This window comes from Homarus americanus, unplaced genomic scaffold (assembly GCF_018991925.1).
Source record: "Homarus americanus isolate GMGI-L3 unplaced genomic scaffold, GMGI_Hamer_2.0 scaffold4060, whole genome shotgun sequence".
Taxonomy (NCBI): Eukaryota; Metazoa; Arthropoda; class Malacostraca; order Decapoda; family Nephropidae; genus Homarus; species Homarus americanus.
The window spans coordinates 4110115-4128183 of NW_024746161.1; the positions used below are offsets into that span (position 1 = coordinate 4110115).

General features: G+C 47.7%; 1 protein-coding gene across 1 annotated transcript in view; it reads left to right on the forward strand.

Annotated features, from left to right (window-relative positions):
• Positions 1–18069, forward strand: part of LOC121878963 (homeobox protein homothorax-like) — a 198923-nt gene that overhangs the window by 84354 nt on the left and 96500 nt on the right. The window contains exon 3 of the mRNA XM_042385414.1: positions 515–657. Coding sequence (XP_042241348.1) covers positions 515–657 — 143 coding nt within the window. The remainder of the gene's footprint in view (positions 1–514; positions 658–18069) is intronic.

Here is an 18069-nt window from a genome sequence, read left to right on the forward strand (position 1 = left end):
CCTGGTACCTCGGGATAACTTGGCGTGACGGACCATTGCAGCAGGCAGTGTTGTCATTATCAGAGGCCGCCGCATCGCTCAACGTCACCGGCCGTCCTCCTGCACCGGTTACTACCGCCGCTAATGTTGCCTACACCTTCTCTACGCCAGGGTCCTTAGTACCTATAATTACCTCTTTCCTCCCTCCCTCAATCCCTCCTCTTTACCTCCGTCTCCTACCTCCTCTCCCTGGAATACATCATGACTAAAGCGCACCTCTGCCATTGTATTATTAAAGACCTCAGTGTATAATTATTAGCTGCGTCACTTCACTCTAAAGAACTCTCAACACGTATTAACGATAGTATGTACATGGTGGTTACTCCTTGCCAAAATTATCATTTGGCTGCAGGGCGTCTGGTGAAAGCTATCCTGACCTGATACATTATGATTTGTATAATTCTAATAAATTATGTCTATCTCCTGTCTACATTGTCTTGACTCAAAACTGATTTACGTATTTTGTCACCCACAGGCGACGCGAGCAATGCCAGCATCGGTTCAGGAGAAGGAACAGAAGAAGATGACGATGGTACGAAGAAGAACCAGAAGAAGAGGGGCATCTTCCCTAAAGTGGCCACCAACATCCTCCGAGCCTGGCTCTTCCAGCACCTCACAGTAAGTACCTACATCCTGCCTTTTAGCATGTAGATTTTCTTGTTTTACTGATGCTAGAGGAGTATGACATTGTTGCTCACTCATGCTGCAGAAGACATCGTTCATTTCTTTTAATAAATTAATAAATAAATTCCTATATTGAACCTCACTATCAGCTTCATTTTATACACAGTATATACTTTAATTAAATCATTATGGTATCCTTCGAACCCTTCTCACACCACTCCACTCGGGGGGCATCGTGTCCACTCGGGGGGCATCGTGTAACTCCGTGGAGAGCTGTTACTTGACGTCTTACATATCCTTTTCAGTGCCTTGTACAATAAGTCGGAAGTGCCACTTGTTTTACGCCGCGCCACTTCAAGGTCATAATACACTTGAGGCTTATGAATGTTTTATCTCGTGTGTTGGTGTGGGCGGCGGCGTGTTGTGTCCGGCAGATGTGATGGGGGTCCCAGATGTGTCGTGGTCCATTATCAGGGTGGGTGGGGCGGTAGAAAGATGCTCTGATAGTGTTATACCTGTTGTTGTGGTGAAGGTTGTAAGTTGTATTGATCACATGTTGTAATGGAGGTTGTAAGTGACTGTAATGAAGGGTTGTAAGTTATAGTGAAGGGGATAAGTGGTTTTAATGAAAGTTGTAATTGGTTTTAATGATGGATATAAGTTGCTCTAATGAAGGTTGTATTTGTTTGTAATGAAGGTTGTGAGTTGTTATGAACTCTATAAGCTTTAATAGAAGACATAAGTAATTGTAATGAATGTTGTAAGTGGTTATAATTACGGTTCTAGCTATTGTAATGAAAATTGTGTATTGTAATGATAGTTGTAAGTTGTGATGAAGATTGCACATTGCTGTAAGGTGTGACAGTGGAAGGTTGGTGTGGTACAGGCCGTGGTGTGACATGGTGAAGGCTGTAAGGTGTGAAAGTGGAAGGTTGGTGTGGTACAGGCCGTGGTGTGACATGGTGAAGGCTGTAAGGTGTGACAGTGGAAGGCTGGTGTGGTACAGGCCGTGGTGTGACATGGTGAAGGCTGTAAGGTGTGACAGTGGAACGCTGGTGTGGTACAGGCCGTGGTGTGACATGGTGAAAGGTTGCCAGGTGTGACATTTGGAGATTTGGTGTGGTACGACCGTGGGGTGACATGGTAAAGGCTATGTAGGTGTGACAGTGGAAGGTTGGTGTGGTGGGCCGTGGTGTGACATGGTGAAGGCTGTAAGGTGTGACAGTGGAAGGTTGGTGTGGTACAGGCCGTGGTGTGACATGGTGAAGGCTGTAAGGTGTGACAGTGGAAGGCTGGTGTTGTACAGGCCGTGATGGATACTGTCAGCTGGCCGTATGGAGGGTGTGAGATGCTGTGATGAGGGTCGCGGCATGATGTGATGGAGGATTGTGGGGGGATGTGCATGACGTCCACACTGTTCTTGCCATGCATCACTGTGAGGGGCGACAGGGAGAGTAGCGAAGGTAAGAATTCTCTCAATCTACCAGCAACTTAATAGGAAAGTCTGATCTCATGTTGGGGAATGAGTTAGAATGAATTGTAAACAAGACACTTGCAAAGTTTTTTTTTTTAGCAGAATAAGGAATGACAGTAAAAGGTTAATAAAGGCAGGAGTGAAAGAGAAGTAAAAAAAATGGTGTATGTGTAGGGGGCGAGGTGGTGGTGTGGGTAGCGTGCAAATAGGCAGATCAGGAACAATTGGGGGCAGACCCCTTGTGGTAGCGGCAACTCACGCGACCGTCCACTCGACCCATCCTTCATCTCCGCCATTATGACACATTTGCGTCACACTAGACCTGCATGTGACACACAGACTTTAGGACGGCACCGTCGTCGAGTTGTACCGATTACTGTGGAGGGGGAAGGGGGGGGTTAAGGATGGACATTCTGCACGGAAGTTTGTAGACACGAGGAGGCAGAAGGAACAACACCACACTGTTGGGGGTTTAAGGGAGACGGACCAATTTCTATTCCCAACGATTGATCTCTGACAGGGAAGGATATTCACGTAATCCGAATCCTTTAAAAGTTTCTGTTGCTGCCTCGTAAGGACGGTGTTATACGTGCCATGAGTTAGTGATGTAGCTTTACTTGGGTGCCACAAGTTGTCTTGCTCTGCCACCGTGTCGTGTGAAAGTGTTGCCTGGAGAGAAAGTATCTCACCTTTCTGCCTGGAAGCATGATGTAAATATTGTTGGTGCTGCTGGGCCTCATATTCGGGATGTAGGAAGTGTGTTAAGGATTGTAAGCGTGGGGAAGAGGGAAGTGTTAAGAGCGTTAATACTCTGGCGTGTTTGTCTGGATCGTTTCTTAGCGCTAAATTTCCTTTCCGAAGCACAGTCGACAAGTGCGTCACAGAGATCGCCTTTATGGCTTTCCGATAAAGGAGCCGACTGCCTTGTTCTGAGGTTTTAAGGGGAAGCAGCTGAGAGGGGAATAGTCACTTCAATAGAAGACCTCGGGAAAGACTAATGGCGTAGGAGGAAGAGGGAAGAAGAGAGGCGGAAAGCTTGCTCGTAAGGGGAAGAGGAAGTGCCAGGTGCCACCAAAGTGTGAGGAGTTTTTCTCACTTATAGAACAATAAAGTGAAAATATCTGAAGGAACCAAAAAATTCAAGCTGAAATACTGTAGTAGGACTGTATAGAGGTAAATGATGAGGTGACGAGTGAAAAACAAACGACGTAAGAGGAATAATATTTGAATAAGGGAATAAAAAGGACAGAGAAGATAGAAAAAGAGAAGTAGCAGCAGCAAGAGGAGGGGAGGAAATCACCACTTAAACTGTGGCAGGGGCAGCTGGGCATCAGGCCGGCGAGGTGACAGGAGGTGGTGGCGGCGAGGCCACACACCTCCCTCACTCTCTTGGCCTCCTTGCCACAATTGGGACAAGAATTGCTATCATGTCACTTTCACCATTCGTCTTGTCATATCTCATTGTCCATGGTCTCCTCATCCCCTCCCTCATCCCTTCATCCTACTGACCTCCCCCCTCCCTCCTCCTTCTTCCCCCCCGCTTGTCCTCGCGTGCTAGCTGGTCCTCGTAAGCTGTCACCACCATACTCAACCTCAAGAGTCATCCTTCACAAAGGTCCCCTCTTGCTTCTGCCTTTCCACTATCGTTATTTACATTTCACACAACCTATAAAGTGTAACACATACGTCTTAGTGCTTATTTACCCTTTTCGCCTCTCTTCGTTTCTCGGTATATTCATGGTGGTATTCTTAATCCATCTATCAAGAGAGAAAGATGGGACAGGGTGAGGGAGAGGAGGTATTCTGGATTCCAGATTCCAAATACGAGGGTTGTAGATCGAAGACATTCCATAGGCATATCGGATTCAAATCTATGTAAATTTTCAATACGATCAGCGGAGAGGGTCTGGAGTAGCTTTTCTTGTTGGTTCCGCTGGCTGCTTAGTGTGTCGCCCACGTGTTGTGTTTACTTTTTTGAACAAAACAAACACAACGAAAACCTGTTTAAATTGTCTGCTGTAAAAAAGGACAGAGACTTTCGTAACTGGAGAAAAGTGTGGTAATGGCATGCGGTGCAGTGTGAAAACACACTGATTTTGACATCTCCGATAAACAAATGACTGGAGTTGGCCATGTCGGCGGTGCCGCGCTAGGCATCTCATCCCTTCAGGAAACTGAACTTTAAAATTTCAATGGGGGGTCGCAGGTCGACAGAGGCGGGAAATTTGAAAGTTTCCCTCACATATTGAAATCCAATTTCCGCGGCAGACCGAGTCGGTGCCACATCAGAGGGCTGAGGGGAAGCTAGTGGCACCCCGGCCGGGTGGCACTCTGGCACTCTCCTCTTTGCACTCTCTGGAGTTCTGCACGGGGGAAATTGTTCATAACTTTTGCTCTGCGTGATTAAAGGAAATGAGAAAACCTGTTTGTATTTATTTATTACATGTTGTAGTAAAGGGTGGAGAGGTCTCTAGTGGTGTCGCCGTGCTCGGCAAATCATTGAGGACGGCAGTTCATCCAAACAGGAAATGAGAATCCAAGTTTACTTGTTTGTGGAGAAATTATACTGACATAAGATGGGACATAGGACCGGGTGAATTAGGCTGAGCAACAAAAAGGCAGAGATGTCATTACTCTCGCAGCTTCAGTGAATAATATGTTGTTATTGTGTGTGTGTTCATTATTGTACTGGTAGTGACTGTTCCTACACATGTTGTTAAACATTCTATCTGTGTCTTGTATTATTCCTTTCTACTTTCCTTCTCTTTTTCTCTGTGTTTTTACTTTTTTCTCTTGTTTCCTCTTTCCTTCTTACTCTCCATCTTCCTGTGCTGCTTACTTGTTCTCCTCGTCTCTCTCATCCACTATTCTATTCTTAGTCAACCTTCTCCTCCGACCTTCACTATATTTCATTATATCTCACATAATATATCATTATCTCTATCATTTTTTTATTCTCTCTTGGCTTCTCTTCGTGTACTTCTCTCTAATCTCAACGATCTTCTCCAGCCTCTGGACTGTGTATCTTTTATCTCCTTCTTTCACCTTTTATCTCCATCATCTCGTTATTTAATTCATCTTTAGCTCTTTTATCTTCTTACTCTTCTCTTCTCTCTCCTCATTCCGTACTCTTACATTTTGTCCTCTTTTCACTCTCCCAACTCATCCACCCTCGCTCTATTATCACTTATCCCCTCCGTCTCTCTCTGTCTCACCCTCCCTCCCTACTCTCCCTTCTCTCCCTTCCTACTCTCCCACTCTCCCTCCCTACTCTCCCTCACTCTCCCCGTGTCAGAAGCCTCGGGGAAGCGCCACTCAGGATATGGCCAATTGTCGCCGCCGTAATGCTATCTGATTGCCCTCTCGGAGCGCCGGATTTGAAAGTTGCTGCTTCCATCGATTCTAAAACTGCTTATTGAGGGTCGGGGTGTTTGTGGTGTTGTTAGGAGGTGTGGTCTATACTCTCAGGTGTTTGACTGGCGCTGATACCGAGGCCCTGGGGTAAGAGGATACAGCAGAGAGGAGGGAAGGGGAGGAGAGGGAGGAGGGGGGACTCGGGTGTTGCTTCTGCGGCTGTTAGTTAGGCTCTTCCTGTTTGTTTGTGAGGAGGCAAGTGGAATTGTTGTAGTTGTTTTGAAGTGAGTTTGTGTGCGTTCATGCAGTCTTTTGTATGTTTTTGTGTGTGTTCATGCTTTCTTATATGTTGTGTCTTTGTTTTGTATGTGTAGTAGCTATAGAGGTAGGCAATATGTAATAATAATAGTATTTTTTAATATTTTATAGTGAGTAGAATTATATGAAAGGATATTTGAGAAAAAATATTAAATGATGTTTATAATTAGGATGAACAAATAATCAGACGCAGACACATCATTGATATCATTGATAACCATGAGAGATGTACAGGACATAGTATTAACCTCTCAGGACCATTTCATTGTGAAAGTTATTACAGTTGTCTGATGTATGTAAGGCAATTGTGAAGAAAAAAGGATTCTTAGAAGTTATGGTGTAGATTTCTCAGAACAACTAGTATATTGTTTAGTGGAAGGGGGATGGGGGCATGGAGAGGGGGAGGGGGAAGGGGTCGTAATGACATGATGGCGTGTGTTGGGTGGATGTTTGAGCAAGATTACTCAGGATCAATCCTTGTTTTACCTTTGATGGTAAGAGCTGGTTTTCTCTACTGTTCCCTCGATCGAAATGCTGGTGGCTGTTTGAGAAGGGGAATGGTTCTCTAGAAAGTAATACAAGAAGAAGGGAAATATTCAATAAAACACTTGTTTATTCCTAGACCTTCTGTTGAGGGTGTCTGATTGTGGCGCTGTAAACGGGTAGTTGCAGGGAGTGACGTCACCACTCCTACTGTTAATACAACCATTGTTACCACTACCAGCTGTTATTCCCCTCATCTACCACCAGTCTTCCTTCCCAGTGACAACACTACCAACTGCTATTGCATCTCACCATTACTTGAACCACTGCCTACCGCTATTTCTTTTCAAACCACTACTACCACCATCACTGCCACCGCCGCCGCGACTACCACCACCACCATTACTACTACTACTTTTTTTTAAATAGCCTCCAGCCTCCCCCAATAGCCATTCCTTCGCCACCATTTTATTACCTTAATATTAAATGACCTAATACATAAGTAGCTATCCTAGCTGTGTTGAGTTAGCTGAGCCTCTGATCTGTGCGGCATTCAGTGACTGTAGCCTCATAGTCAATATCTGCAACCGAAGGAGAGAGAAGGACAGTCGACATCTTATCCAGGCTGTAACATAACTTCTGGGCTGCTGCTTCTGTTCGGATATCACCTCCGCGAGTCTGGCGTAGAAGCATCTTGCACTTGGTCCCAGCCCACCAGAGGTTGTGAACACTAGAGGAGTGAAGCTGCCTTGATCAACGTTCTGAATTCTCTTCCCGTATCCCCTTATCTTGTCGTTCTCGTTCCTCCTGTGTGCAGCATCGAGAGCTAAGTTACGGTGACATGCGGATAAAAAATCCTGATGTCGAAGAAGGCTCGCTGTCCCTGCGTCCAGAATCCTCGAGCACTGACGTCAACATTACTATTTTTAAGGTGGCTTCCAGCCTCCCCCAATAGCCACACCTTCGCCGTCATTTTATTGCCTTAAAATTAAATATCCTAATACAAAAGAAGCTACCATGGCTGTGTTGAATTAGTTAAACCGCAGATCTATGCTCATTCAGTGACTGTTGCCTCAAAGTCCATATCTGCGACTGTTGTCGGCTTTGGGGCCGATTCTCTCGTTCCCCTGAGGCAAAGCAATGCAGACCTAAGCAGAGAGAAGAACAGTCGATATCTCAACCAGGCTGCAACATAACTTCTGGGCTGCTGCTTTACCACCACTACTACTACTACTACTACTACTACTATAGCAGTAGTATAGTAGTATCACCACTACTACCACTCTTGTTCTCATCATCACTACAAGTTACGAAGGTAAGTGAGTCAACTGTGTGGGGAATGGTGGGTCGAGGGCCATGGGCGGCGCCCCTGCCTCACCTACATAATGCAGCAGGCCACTTAGCGGGGTCACCGCCCCACCTGCCTCTCCTACACCCACCACCTCATTTGCCCACCTCCCCATTTACCGTCCTCGATCCCCTGTCCCATGCAGCCTTACAATGCCCATAGAGATGCGTTAACTTCAGCATTGTTGTTTCCTCTTATAAACCTTGGTGGCTGAAGTCAACTGGCTGATCATTACACGCCATCGAAATGACAATAGCAGGTAATCCTGATGAAAGTGGCAGGTCAATGGAGTGGTTAGTCGCTCTACATTTGCTGATTTCGTGTTGCTGCGTGAGGGAAATAGTTTTTGAGTCCAGGATCATGAAGGTGTCCTCGATTTTCAGATCACGCGACGTCCACCTAGATAATAGCTTCATGTGAGACGTCAAGAGACCGTTTCCAAAGGATAATCCTTCTAAGGTGCCCATGCCAGTCTTGAGGAAAACTCGTATTACCTCGATGATTGAATTCTGTTTCTCTGGATTATGCCGACCCTTTCATTGTAGATAGGGGCCTGAGGGAGGGCAGGTAAAGTTGAGAAGCAGATATAAGTCGTGTCCCTGTGACGTCAGACAGATGGTCATGCAGACTGTATGATTTTAAAGGTTTGACTTGTGCTCTAGTTTACGTATGAGTGTCAAGTGAGGTAAAGACGGGTCCCAACAGCACTGAGATAAGACGCACCACTACGGTTCTTGAGTTGAAGTTGTTGGGTATCCCAGGAGACCCGACGGTGTCTGCCAAGATGTCCGGAGCGGCACCGTTCCCCGTGAGAGCCAAGGGGTCGCTTCACCCACTGAATTATTGAAGCAACTCACCCAAGGCTAATGGACATGATCACCAGCCCCCCACACCGACCAACTGGCCTTAGCGACCGTCTTGGAATGTTTAATCTTTGGACAAATAAATTATTTTACTCATAAATGAAGGGGTTCGCTTCATAGTAAACTTGAGCAAGGTAAAGCAGAATTGTAACAGCTTGGATCTTCTGCTTAGGTGGTTATGTTGTGCTTCCGGCATGTTTTTTGAAACCTGAAAGGAGTGTATCTTAGTCATAGTTGAAGGATCATGATATTTGGCGTTGCCGGGTGAAGGACAAAGGCTTTTGCTACTCTGCATCTTTGATAACTCGGCGCAGCTGTCCTTTTCCTTGACACCTCGAGACGCTGGCCCCTGAATAATGCTGTGACCACCAGACGCTGTCAGAAAATCAAGGGGGACAAAGACTCGAAAGAGGAGCTGCGAAGGACACGTTTGAGGGGATGAAATTTAGGTGGCGGGAGGCGGGAAGATAATGACTAATTCATCAGTTAAATGCAAACAACACGTGAATGTAAATGAATAAAGAAATACATTTGATATATTCGTAGCAAATCATGTAACATTAAACCACAAACTGCAAGGATTTTGTGAAGTGTAACCGAACTGCTACGAAAGACGGAAGTTAGTAAGTAGGAAACACCAAAACATTATAGGACTTTAGGGAAAATATACTGGTTAACGTGAGTGGCAGAGCATGGTAGCGACTACGGTCAAACTCGTGACCTGTTGTCAGATAAAGCGCTAGTTTAATGCCTCCTGAAGGTGTATGATTACCGGTGGTCTTCTCTCTGTAAAGTGATTGAGGTCATTTTGAGGCATTACAGTATCCTCTACGTGTACTGCGGTCATTTATGGTATCACAGTCTTACCGAAATCACCCAAGTTACCGCGATCACTCAAGATCCTGGAGCCACCTCAGGTACGGCGACCAGACAGTGAGGGTCGTGATGGAGCGGCGTCTCTCAAAGCGCCGTTTGTTAATGCCGACATAGGTGAGTGTGAGATGCTTATGGTAATGTTGATGGTGGTGATGAAGACGCCTGTCATCTTCTTCCACGAGGTGATAGTAAGGATGGGCGGTGGTGTTTGTCATGATGGTGATGTAGGTGCTGCTGATGTAGGTTGATAGTGATGATGCTCACGGAGGTCGTGGACGTGCTGTTAGTGATGGCCACGAGAAACAGATATAGTGGGGTTTGTGTGTCACCCTGTATGTGGGATGATGTGAAGGATAATGCATTGTCCTGTGGGATGATGTGTTACAATGTTGTATCGTGTCGGATGATGCGGTAGTGTAATGCATAATGTGGTGTCGTGTGGTATGATATGTCTTCGTCGGGGATGATGTGGTATCTTCTGGGATGATTTGATAATATGACACCATGTGAGATAGTGGTCACGTATGGGATATTAAGGCACTGTTTGGGATATTGTGGCGTCATTTGGGATAGTGTAGCACCGTGCGAAATTGTGTAGTACGTCAGGGGAGTGGTGCGCGTTGTGTGGCATCATGTGGAATTGAGTGACACCGAGTTAGGCAGTGTGGTATTGTGTTGTATTTTGTGGCACTGTGTGGAGTTTTATGACATTGTGGGTTTATGTGGAACTCTGTGAGATTTTGTGTCATTGTGGGATCACGTGACACCGTGTGGGATAGTGTGTCGCCGTATGGAATTAGTGTGGCACCGTGTGTGATAACATAGTACCATGTGGGATTGTGGGGCACGCTTGTGTTTACGTGTGCTGGTGTATGGATTGTGGGGCACTCCTGTGTTTACGTGTGCTGGTATATGGATTGTGGGGCACTCCTGTGTTTACCTGTGATGGTGTATGGATTGTGGGGCACTCCTGTGTTTACGTGTGCTGGAGTATGGATTGTGGGACACTCCTGTGTTTACGTGTGCTGGAGTATGGATTGTGGGACACTCCTGTGTTTACGTGTGCTGGAGTATGGATTGTGGGACACTCCTGTGTTTACGTGTGCTGGAGTATGGATTGTGGGACACTCCTGTGTTTACGTGTGCTGGAGTATGGATTGTGGGACACTCCTGTGTTTACGTGTGCTGGAGTATGGATTGTGGGACACTCCTGTGTTTACGTGTGCTGGAGTATGGATTGTGGGACACTCCTGTGTTTACGTGTGCTGGAGTATGGATTGCTGGACACTCCTGTGTTTACGTGTGCTGGTGTATGGATTGCAGTCGCGCAAATAAAACGCCACCGATGATGTCCATTTATTGTCACCTTGCAACGAGGGACGTCACCGCCGCCGTAAACGTGCTGGCGACGACCTCCGGGCCTCTGTGCTCACCCAAGAGGCGCCGTAGGGGCTGTTTTGCCTCGGTGGGTGAAGGTGGTGGGCTGCCCCTCTACCACTGGGGCGCTCCGGCCGTGGCTCGCTAATGGAAGAGAAGTGTCGCTTGTTTGGTCTGTCACCCTCCTGACACGTCGCCCGGGGAGCTGCTGTCTCTCTCTCCACCACTCCCTCCACCTGCTGTATCCTCCCTCTACCTGTTGTATCCACTTCCACCTGCTGTATCCTCCCTCGAGTGTCTGTACTCTCCTTGCACCTGCTGTATCCTCCCTCGAGTGTCTGTACTCTCCTTGCACCTGCTGTATCCTCCCTCGAGTGTCTGTACTCTCCTTGCACCTGCTGTATCCTCCCTCGAGTGTCTGTACTCTCCTTGCACCTGCTGTATCCTCCCTCGAGTGTCTGTACTCTCCTTGCACCTGCTGTATCCTCCCTCGAGTGTCTGTACTCTCCTTGTACCTGCTGTATCCTCCACTGAATGTCTGTACTGTCCGCCCACCTGCTCTATATTTACCTTTGCTTGTTGTGTGCTCCCTGTTAGCATCATTATTCTCCCCATACCCGTGGCAACAGCAGTATCCTCCCCATACACGTGGCAAGAGCAGTATCCTCCCCATACACGTGGCAACAGCAGTATCCTCCCCATACACGTAGCTTGGTTGCTGTTCAGCCGTAAATCGCTTTTATTCTTCTTGTTTGTTTTTCGTCCAATATAAAATGCTATTTACTTATTGTGTTGCGTCAGTTTTATCCCCAACATAACATCCTCCAACACAACATCCTCTAACACAACATCCTCCAACATAACATCCTCCAACACAACATCCTCCAACACAACATCCTCCAACAACAACATCCTCCAACACAACATCCTCAACACAACATCCTCCAACATAACATCCTCCAACACAACATCCTCCAAACACAACATCCTCCAACACAACATCCTCTAACAACATCCTCTAACACAACATCCCCAACACAACATCCTCAACACAACAACATCCTCCAACACAACATCCTCCAACACAATATCCCCAAAATGACCTTCCCCAACACAACATATCCTCCAACACAATATTCCCAAATGACCTTTCCCAACACAGCATCCTCACACAACATCCTCCAACACAACATCCTCAACACAACATCTCAACACAACATCCCCAACACAACACAAGACAACATCCCCAACACTGCAGACTCCAACAAAAGATCATCCAATACAAAACCCCAACACAACATCCCCAACACAACATCCCCAACACAACACCCCGAACACAACATCCCCCAACACAACACCCCTGAACACAACATCCCCAACACAACACCCCAACACAACATCCTCCAACACAACATCCTCCAACGCAACATCCCCAACACAACATCCCCAACACAACAAATTCCCTAACACAACATCCCCAACACAACACCCCCCGAACACAACACCCCGAACACATACATCCCCCAACACAACATCCTCCAACGCAAGACATCCAATATAAACCCCAACACAGCATCCTCCAACACAACACCCCCCACAACATCAACGCAACATCCCCAACACAACATCCTCCAACGCAGGATCATCCAATACAAAACCCCCAACACAGCATCCTCCAACACAACACCCCCCCAACACAACAGCCTCCAACACAACATCCTCCAACACAAGATCATCCAATACAAAACCCCCAACACAACATCCTCCAACACAACATCCTCCAACACAACATCCTCCAACGCAACATCCCCAACACAACATCCTCCAACGCAGGATCATCCAATACAAAACCCCCAACACAGCATCCTCCAACACAACACCCCCCCAACACAACAGCCTCCAACACAACATCCTCCAACACAAGATCATCCAATACAAAACCCCCAACACAACATCCTCCAACACAACATCCTCCAACACAACATCCTCCAACGCAACATCCCCAACACAACATCATCCAATACAACATCCTCCAACACAGCATCCACCAACGCTGACTCTCCCGTCACAGCTGTTTGTTCAACACTACTTTATAGTCAGATGAACCTGCCTTCCCTCCTCTCTTTGTGCCTCATAGCAAGTGATGGTGGAGATGGTGGTGATGGTGGAGATGATGGTGATGGAGCCGTGAGTGGGGGTGATGGTGGAGATGATGGTGATGGTGATGGAGCCGTGAGTGGTGGTGATGATAGAGTAAGTAGAATGGATGCAATGGTGGTGATGATATGACGGTGAAGGAGGATAAGAAGATAAATGGTTGACGGGAGAAGACGATGGTGATGATGATGGTGGTGGTGGTGGTGGTGGTGGTGGTGGTGTAGTGTGGTGCTGTGAAGAGAATAGGCAGGTGGTTCAATATTGAGGAGGAGTCTGGGATGGTGTGAGGGAGGCTAGGGGTGGACTGGGGTGACTGGGATGGACTGGGATGGACTGGGGTGACTGGTGGGGTAACTGGGGAGGCATAGGTGGAGGTGAGGGTGGTTGCGGTAACGTAGGTGAGGGTGGCTGAGGATGGACTGGGGTGGCATAAATGGTGGTAGGGGTGGTGCAGGTGGTGGGGAGGGTGGCTGGGGTGGCGTAGGTGATGGTCAGGGTGGCAAAAGTGGTGGCTGGGTTGGTATAGGTGGTGGTAGGGTGTGGCATAGGTTGTGGTGAGGGTGGTTGTGGTGGCATAGGTGGTGGTTAAGGTGACTGGGGTTCTATAGGTAGTGGCTGGGGTGGCATAAGTGGTGATCGGGGTGGTGGTGAGGGTGGCTGGGGTGGCATAAGTGGTGATCGGGGTGGCATAGGTGGCTGTGAGGGTGGCTGGGGTGGCGTAGGTGGTGATGAGGGTCGCTGAGGTGGCATAGGTGGCTGTGAGGGTGGGTGGGGTAGCATAGATCGTGGTGAGGATATGTGTGTGGCATAGAGATGGAGGTGGCTGGGGGTGGCTGAGGATAGACTAGGGTGGCAGGGAGGGTGGTAGTTTGATGGCATAGGTGGTGGAGAGGGTGGATGCATATGGACGAGGATAGGTAGGGAGGGTGAAGGGATGGGTGAGGTTTGGTAGTGGATTGGGACAGTAGGTGGATGGCGGAAACGAAGAGTTTGAGGGTGGATGATGATAAGCTACTGTTGGGGGGTGGGGGGTGGTGGAGTGGATGAGGGTGGACGGGGCGGGAACGGGGCGGGGGTGGGGCGGGGTGCTGATAGAGACACGAGCGGGATTAGTCAGGTATTATTGGAGCAGATTGACGAGTGACACTGTGACTGATGTCTTGTTCCCCGGCTCCCCACCCGGCTTTATTACTGACCCGGCTTTATTATTGACCCGGCTTTGTTACTGACTAGGCTTTATTACTGACCAGGCTTTATAACCACCAGGCTTTATTACTGATCGGGCTTTATAACCACCAGGCTTTATAACCACCAGGCTTTATTACTGACTAGGTTTGATTACTGACCAGGCTTTATTGCTGACCAGGCTTTATTACTGAACAGGCTTTATTACTGACCAGGATTTATAACCACCAGGCTTTTACTACCTCTAGGCTTCCTTCCTTACCAGGATTTAAATTTCTAGTACGAGTTTAAACCAACCAGAAATATATTAGTGGCCGGGAGGATTTATCGTCGATTTGGTCTTAACACAATAGTGGTTTTGTCAGTAGCGTTTATTCTTACACACACTTCCTCCTCCCCTACCTTCCCACTCCTTCCACTCCTTTCGAAACTCTTCTTCCTTCTTTCTTCCTCCTCCTTCCCCCTAACCCACCATCCCCCCTCCTCTTCCTTCCCCCTTCCTTCTCCTCATTTCCTTCCACTTTTCCCTCTTCTCCCCATTCCCCTCTTTTTCCTCCTTTCCCCCTCCCACTCCTTTTTCTCCCCTACACTTCCTTATTCCTCTTTCACCCTCCTCACCTTTCTTCCTCCTTCACCCTCCTCCCCATCCCCCTACTTCCTCTCCCCTCCTTCTTCCCCCTCCCTCCTTATTTCTTTCCCTCCTCCTCCTCCTTCCCCCTTCTCCACCATCGCCCCCTTCTTTTCCATGCCCCTCCCCCTCCTCCAACCCTTTCCCCATCCCTCCTCCACACCATCTTCAAGGTTCTCTCAGTCTCTCACACTTATCAAGGATCTCTCAGTCTCTCACTCTCATCAGGGTTCTCTCAGACACTCATCAAGGTTCTCTCAATCTCTCAGACACTCATCAAGGTTCTCTCAATCTCTCAGACACTCATCAAGGTTCTCTCAATCTCTCAGACACTCATCAAGGTTCTCTCAAATTCTCAGACACTCATCAAGGTTCTCTCAACTTCTCAGACACTCATCAAGGTTCTCTCAATCTCTCAAACACTCATCAAGGTTCTCTCAATCTCTCAGACACTCATGAAGGTTCTCGCACTCTCTCAGACACTCATCAAGGTTCTCTCAAGTCTCTCACATGTACAAGGACCTATTACCTCCTTCACACACTTCATAATTCAAGAGCTACACTAACCTGGGCTAAGAGCTCGATCTACAGTACCTGGCTACATGTGACCTCTGCCACCTACACCGTCACACCTACACCCCCACCACCGTCACAGCTACACCCCATCACCACTACACTACCCAACATTCCCCAACCCTCACTAACATCTCACCTGCATCTACACCCTCACTTGCACACGTACACCTCGAGAACTTTACCTATACCTACATGTCTACACTCATATACACCCTTATTTAAATACATACACCTTCACCTACACGCCTACACCCTCCTCTACACACCTACACCCTCACCTACACCCTCACCTACACCCTCACCTACACCCTCACCGACACACCTACACCCTCATCTACACCCTCACCTACACACCTCACCTACACCCTCACCTACACCTCACACACCTACACCTCACCTACACCCCTCACCCACACCCTACACCCTCACCTACCTACACCTCACACACCTACACCCACCTACACACCTACACCCTCACACACCCACCTACACCCTCACCTACACACCTCACCTACCTACACCTACCTACACCCTCACCTACACCCTCACCTACACACCTACAGCCGTCCAACAACACTACTCAAGCCAACCCACAAGAGGGCTGTCGACAGCTCTTGAAGGGTCTCCAGCACAATCGACAGCGGATCTCCAAACACACACCCACCCGCCACGAGAGGAATAAAAACAAACGCCCGGGGGTGACAATAGCACGAACAAACACTTGGGGTCGCACTCAACATGGCACTCACCGGGAGGTCCCACTCGAGTCGAGGGGAAGAAGTGCACGCCAAGAAGTTGTCGGAGGGGCGTTTTATTTTAAAGATGTGGGGGTACGGTGGTGGTCTTGTCGTATCGATGTTACGACCAAGTTGGGTGGAAAATGGGCGTGCTCGTGTTTTAAAGAGGATAACATTGATGAAGAGGAGTAAAGCACTTGTCCATCAGCTCCCCCTCCCCCCCCTTTCTCTTTTTTTTCCACTAATTCATCTGTGGAAAAAAAGAGCATCAAAATTGTTCGGAAAATCATGATATTCGCACGGGAGTTAATTCAATCAATTCTTTTTTTACATGGCAGGCTGATTAATTTATGCAAAAATATTCAATAATAACGCATTTTATGTTTTCCCGCTGCTGTTTTGGGCCGTACCTAACACCGCCCACAAACACGGGGAAATACTGTATATAGCCTTTTCCTCCCCAGCGCACCTCTCGCCTGTCTATTCTGCGCATGATGCCTCATTCAAATGCATCCTGCGCCTTATGTGGCTCACAACATACGTATCATGAGCTTATTATGGCACCTATGTATCCTGAAATTATTATGACTCGCATATGTATCCCAAGCTTGTTAAAACACACACACACACACACACACACACACACACACACACACACACACACACACACACACACACACACACACACACACACTAAATTATTTCCAACGCTTAATATAGGAACTGGGGAAAGGAGGTAAAAGATATGAAGGCTTCTTGAGTCTTCGAGAACCTCACATCATTGCATTAAGGATACGATCGTGTAGTTGCTGAGGTCTTCCATTCTAGTATGTAATTTTATAGAGATATCTCAGGAATTCCGAACTTTACAGTGTTAAGGTGAAAGACAAACAACATTGAGGGTGGATGGTAGGGGGGGAAACCCTTCACCTTTGGTTGGAGTGTGATGGTGGGAGGAGACAAGGTGAGGCAGAGGAAAGAATGTCAAGCAGGGAACTTCAAGTGGGGAACGTGAAGTTAGGAGGGTGGGGTCGGGGGTGAGGTTGGGGTGTTATATTGGGAACGGCAGATTACGGAATGAAAGGTTTGTAGCAAGAAATTGAGAACTAGGAATTGAGACATTGAAGTTGGGTGAGGTGGGGGCGAGAGGTTGGGAAGGTGATGGTAAGAACGTGAGGTTGAGGCTGGAAGTGTGATACTGGGAGCGTGGTGCTGCTGGGAGCGTGATGCTGCTGGGAGTGTGATGCTGCTGGGAGCGTGATGCTGCTGGAAGCGTGATGCTGCTGGGAGCGTGATACTGCTGGGAGCGTGATGCTGCTGGAAGCGGAGGGGGTGCGGTGGGAGAAAGACTGTGAGGGTTGGTGATAATCCAGGAGGCAGCGGCGGCGTTAACATGTGGGCTGGGCGGCCACCACTGACGCGTTCCAGCTGCAAATATTAGCATTCCTACCATTCCTGATCCGTCTATTACCATTCCCGACCGTAACTGGCCATGACTCCTAATAGTTTTCTCCCTCTTTCGTATGTATTTTTCTTATCTGTTAACTCTGTTTGCTATAATTCATTATATTTATCTTTTATCGCTTATAAGAGACTTTTTAATATATTTCTTTCCTGTGACATTGGATTGTCATTGGTGAGTAAGGTCTTGCAAGTCATGAGATTATAAAGCCCCAGAAGAATTCCTCCCGCTTGCCACCATGTGCCCCAATTCCATTTGAAGTACCATTCCAATTCCCAGTCCTGAATTCCCGCCTCCCAGTTTGTGGAGGGGCGGCGTATTCCAGGCGGAGTCTCGAGGGAGGCTGAGGAGACGATAAATCATTGTCACTGTCACGCTGAGAGGGAGCACAGGGAGGAGGAGAGGTGAGGAGGAGGAGACAGAGAGGGAGAGGGTAGAGCAGGAGAGGGTAGGAATAGAAAGAGAAAGAGAGATAATAGGGACAGAGAGAGAGAGCAGAGGAAATCCAAAGGTACAATTTAACAAGAGAAGAAAAGTGTGTGTTAAAGGGCAACATAGGACGAGGTGA